Here is a 17,654-nt window from a genome sequence, read left to right on the forward strand (position 1 = left end):
ATTAATTCGCTGTGGCACAAAACCAAGTGAAAGTCTGTAAGCATTTCCTGCACTGCTGGCATTGCAATATAAACTGTGATTGACTTGCCCCTTGAAACTCGTTTTGAATGGTCCAATTATATGGTCATGTTCGTGCTGACCTCTATGACCAGAAAGTCTGACAACTGCACCAGTATTTTCTTTGGAAGTAATAAACTTAAGACGAATGCACCTATATTTCGCCTCAAAATCAACTGTCAGTGCAACGAAAGCTACAGGGTGAGTGAGTCAATCAGAAGAGCCAATGTACGGATTGAGTCAGTACACAAGGTATCAATCCACACTTGTGCTACCCTCTCGAAGGAGACTAGAGCAGATAACGCTGCAAGTAAGCGGTGCCCGTGACCATCTGCAACAGTGTCTGTCAAGACAGACCCATGCATGTAATTAGAGCATATAAAACATAATTCGCTAATGCTTTAAGCTTGGAAACACTGGCAGAGGCGAGTTTATACGAAAAAATTATGCAGGTACTGCTTGCTGTGAGTGTAAGTGAAGCTTCTGCATCCATCTTCCTAAGCGAGACTTCACTGAAGCTTGTGTTCACCTTGGCAGACCACTGTCCACAGAGACCGGCTATGTTCCATGGCCAATGCAGCAATAAAACCGTCGAATGCAGATTTGCTTAGCAAATGCGTTAATGGCACATTTACTGTGTGTCAGTGTGGCTTTTGGAACATTTGGCGTGCAGCAGCAGCGACAGGTCCTTATGTCGTAGGTCTTTTTCAGCAGTGCATTATGTTTCTTGCTTTTACATACCCATCATCGGTATTTCAATCACAAATTTCTTTGAGCAAATGCATCGTAGTTTTATATCTATCCTCTGTAGAAAAAAAAAGAAGGAGCGACGACCCCAGTGCAATGCCAACCCAGCAACAATTCGTGTAGGGGCGAAAAAGTCTGGGAACTCGCTTCTTTCACCTAACTGCGAGTTATTAGTGAACCGTACCCTTCTTCATGAAGATTTCACTGCTCACTGGTACAAATTTTGCTGTGAATATAGTAAATGTGGTCAGAAATCGAGAATATTTGTGAGGGACTATACTGATGACAGGTACCCTGCCAATGTCATTTTCACACAGGGAAGACATGTATTACAGTATTTATTTAATATGTTACAAATTACATATGTAGTGCTCTACTAAACTTATCTATCTGAATTCTAGCTGAAGCCAAAGCACAGAACTACATTCTATTGCATACTATGGGGTGCATATGGCAGTGCCTTAGTAACACCTCTGAACTTTTGCTGCACTGAAAGCCAACTTTGAAAGAGTATAGACCTGTACTGCCTTCTTATTGCTACTGTCAAGATGCAAGGCCCAAGGCTATTTGTATTTACCTCAACCATCACTGCAGAGAGTAATAGAATCAGAAAGAAGAGTGATAATACAGTCAATTTTTGATTTTTCAGACTCCCAAGGGACTGCCCTAGGTGCAGTGAAAACGTAAAGAAAGCAAAAAGAAAGACAAAGAAAAGAACGAAGAAAAACACGTGCCTTTCACTGCCCTCAAGCGCTCAAATAGCCAGTCACATTTGAAATAGCTTTAAAGGCCTGCCAGCGAACTTATTAGGCATCTCAGTGCTTGTATAGACCGTTTTTTCGTAGGCGCCGCCATATTGTGAACGCAGTGGCGCCGCTTATGAGCAGCGCCATACTGGCTTGGGTGAAAGCGGTCTTTTGCATGGCACATATACGCTCGGCGGTAGGTTCTGGCGTTTGTTTCCTCGGTCGTGCGGTCTGTTTAGTATGACGTGCGTCTTCTACGTGGTAAACGGTTCTGTGAGACGTGCTGAAGTGGTTTAAGGCGTCATGGCCGGAATTTCTGCTGAGCGTTGAGGTGGACGGAACACGCAGCGCAATGTGTGCGCACATATTTGAGCCTACAATCAGCATCGTAGATCAATTGTATATTTCCGAATGTTCTAATCACTAATGTGTCCTTATTGCAGTATTATCCTCTATTTATAAGCTGCGGTTTAGGAGCCATGAAACATACGCGACGATTGTAACAGCGTGGGTACCGTTCTGCTACGATAGGAGCTGTGCTGTTATACTTTGACAAGCGTTCAAACTGTTTGCTGCAGGTTACATTGCGTGACTACTTGGTTGGATGGATGAGGTTTCCACCCATGAATAAAATAGTTTTGACTAGTAATAGCAGCATACCTTACAGTCTGAATTAGGTTTGTCCAGCAAAGCGACCGTTTACGAACTGCGCGAGTGTCCTAAGCAGTAGTAGGTGCTTGATTACAGATATATTTGTTCTGTATAGCGCATGGTCCAAGCATACGGCATCACCGGTTATATATTTATAAACGTTCGGCGGCGTTAGCCCATTTTCTCTTGCTATTTAGAGAAAGAGGATGATAACCGAATTTTTTGTTTGGTTGTGTTCGTTTAGTTCTCTACGACGCACTCACACATATTACGGAAATTTTGCGCTCAAAGATAGCCATCGCATTCTTTTTATGCGAATCCTCTCATATATTATGGCTGTATACAGGCCAAAAAGGCAATGCCGAAGCACACAGCTTATATATGTATTGTGCTGGCTCACCAACCACATTGATGGCTGTGTTGAGCAGCGCCATGGGCCTCATGCAGCAAGGCTAGCGTAGACATATGGTAATTTGAAGCCTACTAGACTTGAAATGCGTGAAAACGATGCCGGTGCATCACAAATATTTGATAGCGCCTGCCGCTTAGATGTTTCGTGGTTGCTTTAGGTTGGCCGTGCACGAGCATGCGTTCTTATGCTTTATGTTTTATTCCCTATGCCAAGCGATCAGACAGTGAGCAGATTTACCATTTCATGCTGCTAATACAGAGGCACCGGTTTTCTTTGTTGAATAAAACCGATATAATCAAAATAGTTCACAACACTTACATACACTGCGGCTGATAAAGCGCGTCACATTTTTGCGCCCCGAAGAGATATTTCCGCCTACTGTAGTTATCGATGCACCGAAAGGCTTCCCTGGCAACCTTATATGAACGGACATGACATAAATTTCACAAAGTACCATCTAAAACATCTCGAAATCATTCCGCAGCACGCGACAGCAATACTTTCAAGCAGCGCCGCGCCGGATCGCCCAAGCCAGAGAGGAGGAAAGGCTCTCCGTGCGCCCTATCCTCCTCGCCCGATGAAAAGGTCTATTATATGACAGGGAATGGTGGGTGCGCATCTGTATAATCAAGGAACACATTTTATGTCTCGTGACAGTGGCCTCTTCACAATCTTGGTATGCTTCAATGCAATAAAATGCATATGTTCCACCGCACAACACGACTGTATTGCTGCAAAGCCGACTTTTGGAAACTGGCACTGTGCAACACTTTAGAACCTTGCTGTGCTTTGATGCCATCGGTGAATCCTTTGAATAAAAAAACATGGCACCGAACAGCAGGAATTCTAAAACTAGTACAGCACAACATAAAAAGGCAGAAACAAGCCGAGCCGGCCAGCGCTCTGTTTGTATATCTGGCCGGCTCGGCTTGTTTCTTCATTTCTATGTTGTGCTGTACCAGTTTTAGAATGCAATCCCAACTCACCCAATCCTCAATCCTAGTGAACAGCAGGAAGCTTGATTGACAACTTCGAAGCAGCTAGGCCTAACGACAGTACAAAAAAACTACTACGGCTGTGTGAGAACATCGATTCAAGGCTGCAAAATAAGCAAAATGGCAGCGGTGGTGTTTTCAATCAATGTCGTTTTGGACCTGCGATCCCGCCGAAAAGTAAGCAAAATTGAACAGCAACAGGTTTCAACATCTGCAATTTCAGGCATCCTTATACAATGGCTCTATGGTGTACATTCCGGTGCCATGAAGGCGTCCAAATTATCAGGTGCGTTTGAAACAAATGATCATTGGCTGTGATCATTCACTGGCACTCTTGTCCCAAAGCTTCAGCTCACTATGATAGACTCCTATGTTAGGGATGCCTGGTTAATTCTGACTAGCTTAGGCTTGTTCAGATGTTCACCTGAATTTATTCACACAAGTGTTTGCACATCCCACTCTCTTTGGAATGCGGTCAACACAGCCATACATGAAACCCTGTGAGCAGCAGCATAACACCATAGTGAAAAGGTGTACCATTTGCTGATGAGCTTTGTTCCAATGCAGCTCTTGACGATGTCCGTCATTTGTTCTGGATTGTTGACATCAACAGGAGTACTGAAAAGTGAAGAAGGAAGCGTAAGTGTCTGCTCATGCTGACATAAAAGTATGTGAGGCATCTTCAGTTACTGCTGACCTGACTTTATCCTTCATAATGGTGATGATGTCCTCAAGAGCCTGGCGATATGCACTGATGATGACAGTTGGGTGCATGTTCTGTTCCAAGAATGGCAGTGCAGCACTAAGAAGTTCACCAGCTGTGAATCAACATAATGAACAATGTGAATGCAACTACAAGGTGACCCCAGACAGCATTGGTGAGCTAGATACAATTATAAATAATGCACATATGACAGTACAAGTGTAAGTTTACAAAACAGATATATTGCGACTCATCCTATTAAGCAATGATAAGCGACCTTATGGGGGGATGCACTTCAAAAATTTTTATTTCTGGGTAGATTTTGATGAAACTTGCTGAATTTATGTATTTCAATGTGCTAGTTTAAGATCTACATTCCCTTCTCTTGCAGAGTAAATAATGATTTAGAAGTGTAAAAAATGCAATTTTTTGCACAACCTGCTTGGAGGTAAGCAATTTACTAAACTACATATGAAGTAAAAAACATTGACAAACTAAAATTATTTGGACCCAGTGAAGAGTGCAAAAACAGCAAGAATAGTGTTCTAAGACAATTTTACATTAAGCGAGAGCACAGCAAACCTTTAATGTAAGAACCCATGGTAGCACCCAGGACAAATTATTACTTTTTGAAAACTACCGTAACATTATTTGTTTATATTATAGGCCTATTCTACTATCCAATTGTTTACCTTTCTGCCAAAAAACATAATTATTGCGACAAGATAAGTAGAACCAGACATACTACGGCTACAGAACTGTGACACCATCAAAAAAGCTGTTTTGAGAAAATGAGAAAAAACTTTTCACAACATTTTCATAGTGATAGTGGCAAGGACCAAATAAATAAAGGATGATACAAGAGTCCAATGAAGCAAAAATAACTGCTCTACATCAACCTGAAGCAAAGGAACGCGAAAATATATTTGGGCAAATTTTCGGCTCCAAAGAGCAGTCTCCCTGGCCCAAACATGTGTTTTTTTAATGAAAAGAAAATAAAGCTTGTCAAAAGCTTATGACATCAGCTGTAAAAGGGATTAGTGTTACAGATAACTAGGTGGAATGTCACTGTATTTCGTGGCCTAGTCTAGGTATTTTTAAGAAATAAAAATGTCTTCAGAACTGAACAGCCCGTTTCATAATTTCACCATCTACCATAAAGTAGTTTGTCATTACACTTACATTTTGTTACATTTGCATGCTTATGCCCACGAAGTTGCAAAACACAGATGTATGGAATACAGTGATGCTACTGGAACATGCCATTTTGGAGCAGTAAAATGGACTTCTGAAGCATGTTTATGAAAGTGATTTCAAACTATATCATATGGGGATTTTACAGTGGCCAAGCCATGTGTGAAAGCAGTAAGTGGTCATTGGTTAATTAACTCAATTCAAGCACTAAAATTAAGTGTCCCACCTTTCATTCTGACAAACATGTCGGGATGGAAGTTATTGAATATATAGACAACTGCCCACAGAATTCACTGCACAATCTAGGATTAATTGGAGAGGGTTGACTAGGTCTACCACGGAGCTGATGCAGCCGCTGGTCTGTGCCATGCCATTTTCAATGGTGTGGTAAGACGCCGCTTGAGAACTTAGCTCCATTTTTTGAAATCCTGAGCAAACCTCTTGGTGCAGAGCGGGCACAGATTTCTCATAGCTTGCTGAAATGCAGCAGGATGTAGCAGGGTTCACCTTTCATCGCAGTACAGCGCAATTGGCACAGCAGTAGCATCACTGTGAAATACTTTCATTTCGGCTGCTCTTAGCTATTACATTAACAGGAAATTAGTTTATTATTAAGATTACTGACTATGTTCATTCAACTGCTTCCTGGGTAATCCGATTGCATGTAACAAGCCGCGGCTGTCGGTGCTAAAAAATGGCACTGCTACAACTGCAAAGAGGTGACATGGGTGGCAAGCGATATGCGAACACCACTGAGCCATCACTTTGGTGGCTCCTAATGGGACCTTTCAAAAATTGCGAGAAGGCTGCTGTGGCTGCCTGTCAGCTTGAGAAATCCGAAAGAAACGTTGAGGAGAGATCGCCACAAGCATCTCGCCACATACTTCTCACTGGCTGGCACGAGAAAAGCCTATGTCTGTCAGTCATGCATGCTTCACGCGAAGCTTGCTGACATCCTTCTCCATGGCATCAAAGTGCTTTACGTAGTGTCGCGGAAGGTTCCTCGCGAAATGAAGCCCCGGAGGGACTGAATCATGCCGGGCCTTCTGCGAGGACAATGTTGAGGCAGCCTGCCCTACCGCGTCATTGCTGCCGTCGTCGCCGTCGCTATCCGAAGCAAGCACATTCGCGACAATCGTCTCATTGGTTAGAAGCACTTAGCTTCCACATCTATAGCCGTGCACTTTATTTTCACCAGCAACGGCGTGCATTGCCGATGATCAGCGGGTAGATCAGCCATCTTCAGTTTCGACGGCGAGTCAAGCGGAGTTGAGAAACCGCGTGGCCAGGAATGACTACGACACAACCAACAAAAACGAACACGAACGCAGGACTGCACTAAATGAGTAGCCAGCAAGCAACATGCCAGCAATCCACTTGCGGTGCAGGTGGTGCGGTCCATTTGCGTTTCGGAGGGTGAGGCGACGGAGAGCTATGGGCACAGCCCATTCGTGTTCGGAGGGGTAGAAGGGCAACAGGAGAGAGCTGCATGGAGATGGCTGGAAAATGAGCACGCGGCGGCTGTTGGAGCAGCGGCCCATCATGCAGCGGCTTGAATTCCTAGTGTTCCTTTTTTTTTGTTTCAAGGATTTCCCATTTCACTACCTTTCGGCTCAGACACCCACCAGCCAGACTTCATCGTTAAAACTGATAATGTGGTGTCGGGGCATTGCAGTAAGCGGGTTATTTCACCATAGAAAACATACAAAAGTCGATGGTGCAGCACCTTCTCATTGTTATAATCAATATATTGTTAAAACCAGTATCGTTATTAGTGGGTTCGACTATACAGTGAATTTGTCAAGTTATGGCAAAACACCACCACAATTGTTATTAATCTAGGCAGACAGGAACTTGCCCTGGCAATTACAAATCAATTGAGATGAGTTATAACATAAAAGCAAAGCAGAGATGAAAAGCCTCCAACAATCTGCCGAAGTTGCCTTTGACACAGTGCACAGTATGAATCAAGAAGATGCACCTATTGGGGCAATGCCGGATGCCTTCAATAGCTGTGTTTCAACTACTGTAGAAACGATGAGAAGTACGGGTCTTGGACAGGTGTTTATTGAATCCTGCGAGGCCCAATTGCAGGAATAAATAAAATTGCCTCCAATCCAATGACTCCTGTGCTGTGATACACCTTCAATTATTCAGTTCTGCAATTTTTATTTTTTTTTTGTCTGACTGAATTCCCATTTTCTCGTAGCCTGCTTGTAGCCTGCCACCCTGCTGCAAGGAATTTGCATGTGTTTCGATTTCCCACTCTTTTATGCAACACTCTGACATGGATATGGTGGCATTGCCACTGGTTATGAGTAAACAGATGATTCAAGTTCCCAAGGAAAAACTTGCAAACTCGTAGCAATATTGCAGTGGCTTATGGTGCGCACGTCTTTTAAAGATAAATTTTGTACACAAAGTGTAACATTTTAGTAATGCGCTGCGGCACTTCTATTGTGAAAAGGGACATATTCACAGTAGCTGTTGCATAGCTAAAACAAGTCCACACCTGTACTCATTTTTCCTATGCAGGTTGAAAGTGCTGCTAAAAAAACACACCAAGACATTAGTGCCACATTTCCCTCTAGGGTAAGGTGCAAGAACTCTGTGCCCTCACCAAGTATGATGACAGATGTGGTGCCGTCGCCAACTTCCTCATCTTGAGTGCGGCTGATCTCAATCATAGATTTGGCAGCTGGGTGCTGAACAGTAATCTGCAGAAAAAGAGTGGTTGTTCTTTAAACATGTGTGAAGTCTTTGAATGCAGCGATAACAAAGGCGCTATTACACCACACCTGATTTCAAGAAAGGAAGAATAAAAAGCCGACCACTTGCCTCTCGCAGAATCGCATTCCCATCGTTTGTCATGATGATGCCTCCAATAGGATTCATAAGCATCTGTGAAGAGAGCAATGAAGGGGCCATGTCACTTGCTACTTAATAACAATACGTATTAACGACCTGCCCTATATATTTCTTCTCATATCCGACTCTTCGCAGATGATTGTGTGGTTTACCGAGCAATTACTAGCCCCACCGACCATTTCACATTACAAAGTGACCTATCGCACATAAAAACTGGAGTAACACTTGACTCATGTCATTAAATGTATGTAAAAACATGTTTATGTCTATTCAATGTTGTCATAATTACAATATGCCTAACTATAGCAACAATAACATGCAGATTGCAACAACTGATTCAGTCAAATATTTTGGTGTGTATATCTCGCGTGACTTAACCTGGACCCCACATAACAAATTCTGATAATCGTAGTCTAGGTTATCTATGCAGTAACCTTTCCCTCGCTCCTCCCTCTAATAAATAACTTGCTTTCCAAACTTTTGTGTGGCCCAAGCTGGAGTATGCAAATTCTATTTTTGACCCCCACCACAGTAACCTTATTTACGCCTTCGAGTTTTCAGAACCATGTGACACAATGTATTCTTTTTAATTATTCGTACAATTCAAGCCTCTCAGCACTAAAAGCCCAAATAAGCTCACCCGCTCTAGCCTCATGACACAGAATACCATGTCTTGACCTTTTTGATAAATTTTTCCATTCTTTGCCTTCTCATAACCCATACAAAAAAGAGCCCATCGCACTGCCTGCACCAGTCACTCTAACACAGTATATCCCCCACAAGCCCATACCATGACTTTTCAGCATTCATTTTTTCTGCACACAGCATGAGAATGGCTTGCCCAACAAAGTTGCCACTATCATCTACCCACTTGCATTCAAGTGGCTCATCGAAAACATCCGACCGTGACTTGTATTATCTTTGCTTGCCATTACCTGCCCACTCCCTCATGTAATATCTCAAGAGACCTTTGAGAAAATAAACAAACAAATAACAACAAAAAGACACTGTCAGGGGTATCAATACATGGCTGTAAACAATGCGATTAGTTGCTGCCTATGATTTTTTCTCTTTTGCATTTGTGGAGTGTTTTTCGCAAAGGTTGAGTGTCCTATCTAGAGTGAACGCAGTAATGATGACATATCAAAACAGGATTCCAATTAAGCAATTCCCAGCCAATGTGGCGCTAAGGGAATGCTTGATGCATTTGCTGATGGCGTGTCATGATGATTAAAATTAGTTTCTCATCTATTAGAATGTCTTAATCACTGCAACTTCACAGTGACACATTTGCTAGAAAGTCTCAAGAAAATGCCTCTGCTTAAAAGGGCGCTTTCCTGCATTCTGTGGAGGAGAAATGTGAAATCATACTGGGCAATGCCACTTTCTATGGCACTGTGTTGCATGGCACCTCAGGCCGTTGCTAGAAGTTGGTTGTCTTAAACAATAATGCTATTTTTTTCCCATGCAAAGTGTATTAGAAGATATTCTGCAAGCTTCACATGCGAGGCCAATTATCTCCAGTATATTGTCGTAAATAATTGATACCGGTGACTAAATGCGAGCAATGATGATCCCCTGCCAGGTGAGCCAGAAAAATATCAATGCCAACAGCCTCAACATAAATACACAACATGCCGGCCTGCGTGCGACCGGGTTCAGGGACATATCTGCCAGCAACACAGCAGAGGCGATCACCGCGCCTCTATCGACTGCGTCGCAAGGTGGTCCGCCGCACACGCGATACAGGAGCACTAGAAGCCCTGCATGCAACGCGCGTCGCGAGCAGACGTTCTCCAAAGTCGGCGCGCGCATTTGGAAACAGTGGCAGCGCGTGCTGCGCGCGCGAGTGAACTTCTTGAGCAAGCATCGGTAGCCATGACAACGTCCTCAACGCAGTGGCCGCGATGATCTGTTGCCGCCGCAAGGAACGCCGTCGGGCCGTACGACGGGAAAGCAGTGAGTAGAGCACGCAACACGCTTTTGGCCAGTACGAAAAAAAAAAAAAAATGCTCCCGCACGTTTTCGCCACTGCGTTCCACTGCGCGTCGGGCCAGGTGTTGTCTGCAGTCCCGTCATGCACTGCCACCGTCGTCAACAGCTAGTTTCGAAACCACGTGAGACACGCGGGGTAACGTTGTAGCGAACGGAAAAAGCGTCTGGTAGGTACGGTGGTGGAACTCGGTGGAAATGGTGCGAAGACGTTTCGTCTGCAAACGGAAAGCCGTTGACCGAGCGAAGCACGCCGCTTGTGCGTCGGCGAGGCTGCTGCTGCTGCTGCTGCGACAACAGCAGCAGCAGCAGCGAGTGCAGGATCGGCGGCACAGGCGACGACAGTGACGAAAACGTGGACGTCCCGCCTGACGAGGCTTTCCCGATTTAGCGGCGCGGCGTCCGCCTTTGGGCTCGACCCGTGGCCCCCTTCATCGCGATAGCGCGCCGTTACAGCGAGGTTTTTGCAGCCCTCGAGACTCGCGGAAATCAATCATAAAAGAAGGCGCACGAACGCAAAAAAGAAAAAGGACGTATCGGCGGTTCGAGCGTTCGTGCACGCCAAATCGAACCCGCGGCCCTGGCGAGGCAAAACAACACTGCACGACATGGCAGTATTACGCGGACCTCTCCCGACTTATCCGATGGAAATCGGCTCGCGCGATGGACAACAGATCGAAGACGGGTGTAGCCCGCTTCTCAGTGCGTGATGGCTTTTCACGAAAATAAATGGGCCGTAATTAGATGCCACAAAATTAAGCTAACCGACCGCAACGGAACCTTTATTTTGGCGGTTTAATCCGGCCAACGGCGGCAAAGCGCCTCAATTTCTCTAAATCCCGCAAAGTCCACGACGACCGTCATTACCGCTCGCTTCGTAATCGAGCGAACTACACAAGCGGGGAAGCGAGACAATGCTCGTTCCAGCTGTCACCGCAGCCGTCCGGCCTCAGCTGCTGCTCCCGCGAAGTACGCGCGCGATCACGCCGGCCTTCTTTTTCACCGAAAAAGGCGCAGGCCACCCACCACACAGCCGGGTTCTCTCTCTACTCGCGCGGCCGCCCACGTACCGACTGCACGCGCCACGGCTTTGACCGGTCGCCCGAGCTCGGCAGCTCCGCTCCAAACCCAGCCGGAAAACGCACACACACACACAAACAATTGGCCAGCTGCGCTGTGCGGACACGCAATCCAAACGCACGCCGAGACGACGCGGAAAAGCGGCGCGCGCGGCCTTGGAGACATCGAAAGCTGCTGCTGCTGCAAAAGTGCTGCGGGATTTGCATCGCGCAAAGGCGGAACGCGAACCCCCGGTGTGCGCACCGGAGGATCGCCACTTGCGCGCTACTTCCTAGAGCGTCGGCTGTGAAGCGCGCACGTAGCACATGGCAGAAGCGGGGGCGCACCGACGCGAACTAGTTTCTATCTCTCTTTGATAACCTGAAGTTTCTATTTAATACTGGAACCAACATGAATAGAAAAAATAAAAGGAATGGAGGTGTAGGACAGTTCACGACTGATGAGAGGAAGTTTAGGATAATTCTAATTCGCGAGACGGGCAACAGAACGCTTGCCACAAGGCAGAACCGCTGCTCAGTGCTGAACCGCTGCTCAGTCAACTTCTGACCTATGCAGTCACAAAATTATGGTGCATCATGCAATTCTGACAGATTATCTGATCAAACAACGATACAGAGCAATTTTAACATATAAGGCAAAGTGAGAAAGGAGACAAAAAATAAATAGCCGTCGGGGGAGCTGGCAGTAACTGTTGTACAATGTTGCAAAAAGTGTCGTGCATGACGAAATGACCTGAACGAACACCAGCTAGAACCCTGGAAACAGCAGCTCTTGAATTTGTTTTTTTAACACAACGAAAGAGAGAATGTGGTTGACACTATATTTAGGTGGTCGTTCCAAACTGCTGTCTAGACTCGACAGAGTGTTTAAAAGAGAAAGCAAGAAACCGAGACTAGAGGTGATGCACAACATATAGCCACTGCTCCCAGCTGAGGCAGGGGACAGTGAGACTGGTGGAGTGGGCTTCCCTGCACTGTGTCACGTGGACAGTGAAAGAACGCCAGCATTCATCTCCAAAAAATAGCACGGCACAAGCCAATACAGCATGCGCACACGTGTGAATGCACGATTGCAAAGGCAAAGGCAACTTGCAAAGGCAAGTTTCCTATTATTCTGGGCTGCACACACAGAATCTGTTGCAGTCGTTACCCTTTGTGCAGACATCTGGTGCCATGTTTCAGTAAGGATTGTTTCCCTTTAATTTCACTTTCTATCAGCTGTTGCGCAAAGCAGTTGATCCTGGGGATAATGGCAGCTGGCGAGGCTGTGACAGAAAGACGATGATAAAACCGATCCTGATTCGGAATATAAAAAATAATTGCAAAATCTCGAGCTGTTGTCAAATTGAAAACATGTGCACTCAATGATAAGGGAGCCAGTAAGCAATCAGAGTAGGTAACATGTACATATTTATTTTCTATATATAAAAAGGAAAAGCTAAATAAGATTTCATAGCTAGAAAAAACACAATACCCCCCCCCTCCCCTTTTATGTAGATTGCCACATTGCACATTAGTGGAAAAACTTACAGCAGAGACAGTTAAGACTGCTATTGGTGGGAATGCGAACACATTATAGTCTCTATGGTGAAATGTTTTTTCCTGTACGTTTCTGGTCTGTGGAAGCTCTCACCTGCATGCTAACAGCGCCTCGGTAAGGCCCAATCAAAACGTGCCAAGCGTCTCAATGCACTCGCTTGCCCACGAGCTTCATAAGTCGAAGGACTGTTCAGTGGCATTCAATTGGACATTAATGCTTTTTACTTTGTAGACTCATTTTATACACTCATAACGTGGTGCCACCTCCTCCCTATTGGCAGCACTGTCACATGCCTAATGATGTACGCACTAGGCTACACCTTTCAATGAGATGTGTGCAATGATGCACACATTATGCACATCTTTAGTCAACCAGAATCCTGGAGCCGCCGTGGCGTTGAAGAAGCGTGCTCATCTCGCATCCCGGTTTGATATCCACCCAGACTGAAATTTACGAAATTTTTTTTTTGAGAGCCATTGATTTACTTTGTTTACAGACACCTTCCCAACAACTTTGACGTCAATCCAAGCAATTTTGACATGTCTTTACACTTTGTGCTGTCGGCCATTTTTGGTACCATTGCTTGGTGCCGCTGCCAGATTTTACCGTAATGGGACATATAATGCTTTCACATTAAAAAGTGCAGGCCAGCTTTATGCAGAAACTGAAGCAGCTAGTGGAATTAGCAAACAGAATTTACAGATACATTTGCGCAAATAACTGCACTTACAGCCTATTCTTCATTTTCTTTGCTGCTAACACAGGGAAAAAGCTCAAATGGAGTGCATGAAAAGTGGACAGAATTCCTTGAAATATGACATTTTCTTGCAGCGTCTGCAGTGAGCACTCAAGTGCAAGCACTGCTTAAAATGTCACGAAAGGCTGTTCATTGTCATACACTAATCAATCACTTTGCTATGCATAAACCCACAATTACAATTTGTAAAAGGAATTTCAGCCAGCTCCTTTCATTTAAATATTAAGTCATGTTAGTCACATAATACAGTGGGACAAAACACCACCATGATTCATCTTTCATGGGACCACAGGAATGCTTCATAAGACTGGGAGAAACTACTAGCTAAACAGGTATTTTGACAAATCCGTGCTTTTACAATGCAATGGCTGGGAAAGAAGCAAGAGAAGAAAACATACCAGCAGATTTCTACAGCACTTGCGTAGTTGATGGCCTATGAGGTTTTCAAACTGTGGGCATCAGTGGTCATTGAATGGTTCACTAACTTCATGCCAAGAAATTGAGGCACCACTATCATGATCATTTTGTTTAATCACAAAAAAAAAAACTAGTCTTTCACACTAGTTTTAATAAGTCTTAGCATTTACAGAATGTTTGTAATGGTTTGCAACTGAGAGTTTTAGCCATAGCTTGTACGCCTATTTTGAAAGGACCGTTCCAAGTTCAGCTGCACAGGCGTTTGCACCCTATGACACTGTGATGAACCATAATACACACAGAACATTACTATGCCTTATGACACCCGTTGTGATGGCTCGGTGGCTATGGAACTTAACTGCCGAGCATGTCGCGGGTTCGATATCTGGCTGTCACAGTCCCGTTGCAACGAGGGAGGAATGCAAGAATTTTTATGTACCATGCTTTGGGCGCATGTTAAAGAACCTCAGGCAGTAAAATTTAATCTGGTGCCCCCGTTTATGTTGCTATTCATAGCACTCTTTGTTATTTAAGCAATGCTGAAGAACACAGCATAAAAAAAGAAAGAAAAAAAAGGAAAAAAATTTTTTTGCAATGCTTGTTGCTGCTTACATTTATGCCAGCTGGCAAGCAGAGTACAGCTGGCCATTGTAATGAAGATTGTGTGTGCTGCTTTGGCAAAACAGTGTCATAAGATGTCACCATGGTAACTGCTATTCACAAGCATGCCTTCTGATCCATATGAAGGCCAGCAATCCTGCCATCCACAAATGACTTCATAGACTTAACTATGCGGTAAACAAAAATGCCCATCTAGCAGCTACTTCAAGAGAAAAGTCTATTTCTTCAAGTAGCACTAGAAAGAAACACTAAATCCTTTCGAAATTATTCTTTAAAAGCTTTATTTTGGTTAATTTTGCAATAGTATGTTACCGTATTTACTCAAATGTAATGCGACCACAATTGTAATGCAAGGATGGACTTTTCAGTCCACGAAATAAAAATAAATAAAACCGCTAATGTAACGCGAGATGAATGGAAATACAAATAAGTACCTTTATCAAGAAATCAATTTGGAAACAAGTCCTCTTCACTTATCATTGTCGTCTGAGAAGGAGACAGAGCTTTCCTTAGGCAATATTCTCGTGCGAACACTTTGGGAGAAAGCTTCACTTTTGCGAAATTTCGTGTGACTCGGCACCGAAAGCATTGCTAAGCTTGTTATTCGTGCCAAGAGTGCTGTTGGCCGTGCACTTCAAGGGATTTGGTGCCGAAACGAGCCAAGTCTCGCGAAAGCAAAACTATTTCCGAAAGTGATCGTCCGAGAATCAAGTCGCATGTGCCATCGAGCGCATTTACGATTAAGTACTTCTTAAAAGACCGCAAAATCATTTAATTCGAGGACAGTACCAGGCCACTACAGGGCCCTTTCAACTGGCCTTGCGTTTACAAAGGCTTCCCATTGGTGCCACCATCAGAGATTCGTGAATGCATTGATGTTGAGCCGCCGAGCCACAGCGGAGTTTCCCAGCTGCTCCTCGGGCATCAAAATTACTCGTCTTTCAAAGTGGCCATCATACAAAATGATTGCCATGACATTGGGAATGAATGTAGTCGAAGCGCAAAAGGCCGCAGGCTAATGAAGCACTGTAAATATAACAGCAGTCACAAGCACAACGAAAATGGTGTCGATTCAAACGAAAAGAACATTTGGACTTCGGTCGACCTGTCTATGGATTGAATAGAGACATAAAGGTACAGGTTGATAATGTAATGTTGAGAACTGCGGAATTTAGAATGTTTTAAACCTGTTAATTTTGCAGTTATTCGAATGTAACACACGACGGTCGAGTTCAAGCAACGAAAATCATGAAAAAAGCTCGTGTTACAATCAAGTGAATATGGCACAACCATTACAACATGAGAAAATGAAGGTCAAAGTTCCATATTATGGATTTTGCGCCGGAACAGCAGCGCTGGTACCTCAGCGCGACGCCACAGATTTCAAAGTATCTTTTCATATTTGAGCTGTTGTGACTCAGTAGTTATTGTTCATGAAGCTTGCTAGTTCAGTCTTTGAATCCTTTAGAACAGAATGTTCTGGCTCACCAAGAGTCACAGTCTTCGTACAAGCAACAGCCACTTTTTTTGGTTTTCGCAGATGGACAATTTACAAATATGGCTCAAATAATTTTTCTGTTTAGGGTCCCTTTAAGGCAAACGACCAGACATGGTTATAGTTTTGTTTGTTTGCAGCATGTTAGTTTCCAATGAACAAAGTATATGCAAAAAGTACATGCTCTTGACGGTTCAAAAGCCCTTGAAAGCTGCACTTCCCCGTCGGCTTGAAGGACTGTTTAGGTACTCAACAACCACCATAAGTGCCGACCTAGTAGCAGTAGCCAAATTGCAACAGCATTCGAACATTATCAGACAGGAGACTAGTGGAACATCCACGTGATGCAGGCATATGTAGTACAATGATAAAAGGTTAGCATTTACCTGGATGAAAGTAGCCGGATGCTATAAATAAAGCCTATATGCAAGCAACCTTATGAAAGAAAGCCTTGCAAGGATTGAATACTGTACTATCGCCACTGTGGGGCAGTAACACAACCATCTGAGCTAGTAAGGAGGCAGGCAGCAACATAGTGGTGAAGTTGAATTAATCAAGAACTTCAAGAAGTGAAAATTAATTTAGAAAATGAATTCCGCTATAAATACACAAGATGGAAGAGGTTCAAGAAATCAATATGCTATGTCCAGTTGAAAGTAGCTTGAAGCTGCAAGAAAAAGCCTATAACATACATCAGTTACTCTATATAGCTTCATGTTAGTACTTTGAGGTAGAGTTCAACTTTTCATTTCATAATTAAGCCTCTGCCTTGTGGACGTTAGCGCAATTTACTTGAGTACCTGACTACTCTGCATAGCCCTTTCACATAATGCACATTACATTTCACATAAAAGAGGAGGCAGATCCAAATAAAGAAAGTTCAAATCTGAGCAGGATTGACTATCCAAACCAATTCACTTTCGGATAAAACTAAATGAAAGAAAGGAAGTTGTGATGCACCTCCCCTTGTTCCTAAAATACAGACATGAAAAGGACATGAAAGGTGAGTATGAAGTCGACGAGGTCTGTTAAAGTACCATCCCAGAAACCTCGCAGCACTTGCTTCATGCCAAGAAAAGAATTTATGAGAGAATTGCGTCTGAAGGATCTGCATTATTTTTAGCACAATTCAAATTGCCTGCCCCCAAGCGATGAGTAGCGACGTTGCATACACCAGCACCGCCCTTTACTGCCGTTGTTGAATAAAACGGTGCCCAACAGACAGTGCAATGGTTTTTTTGCGTAAAACGCAAACACGCAGCCATAGAGAAACTGAGCCAAGACAGAGGGTTGGATTCGCAGCTGCAGCTGCTCTTAGTCAAGTGGCGTGGACCGTTAGAGAATCCCGTAACATCACATGGATATGAAATTCTCTGCTAC

General features: G+C 44.0%; 2 protein-coding genes across 2 annotated transcripts in view; one reads left to right on the plus strand and one right to left on the minus strand.

Moving 5' to 3' along the window:
- CCT3 (chaperonin containing TCP1 subunit 3) overlaps nt 1-17,654 on the minus strand; it is a 41,072-nt gene that overhangs the window by 18,208 nt on the left and 5,210 nt on the right. Inside the window, exons 4-7 of the mRNA XM_070532090.1 lie at nt 8,344-8,406; nt 8,126-8,222; nt 4,306-4,426; nt 4,146-4,226 (exon numbers count right to left, since the gene is read on the minus strand). Of these exons, the coding sequence (XP_070388191.1) occupies nt 4,146-4,226; nt 4,306-4,426; nt 8,126-8,222; nt 8,344-8,406 (362 nt within the window). The remainder of the gene's footprint in view (nt 1-4,145; nt 4,227-4,305; nt 4,427-8,125; nt 8,223-8,343; nt 8,407-17,654) is intronic.
- The window catches only part of LOC139054676 (multiple C2 and transmembrane domain-containing protein 1-like), a 270,471-nt gene continuing 262,955 nt past the window's right edge, over nt 10,139-17,654 (plus strand). The window contains exon 1 of the mRNA XM_070532088.1: nt 10,139-10,332. Coding sequence (XP_070388189.1) covers nt 10,281-10,332 — 52 coding nt within the window. The 5' untranslated portion in view covers nt 10,139-10,280. The remainder of the gene's footprint in view (nt 10,333-17,654) is intronic.

This window comes from Dermacentor albipictus, chromosome 1 (genome assembly GCF_038994185.2).
Source record: "Dermacentor albipictus isolate Rhodes 1998 colony chromosome 1, USDA_Dalb.pri_finalv2, whole genome shotgun sequence".
In the NCBI taxonomy this organism is placed as follows: Eukaryota; Metazoa; Arthropoda; class Arachnida; order Ixodida; family Ixodidae; genus Dermacentor; species Dermacentor albipictus.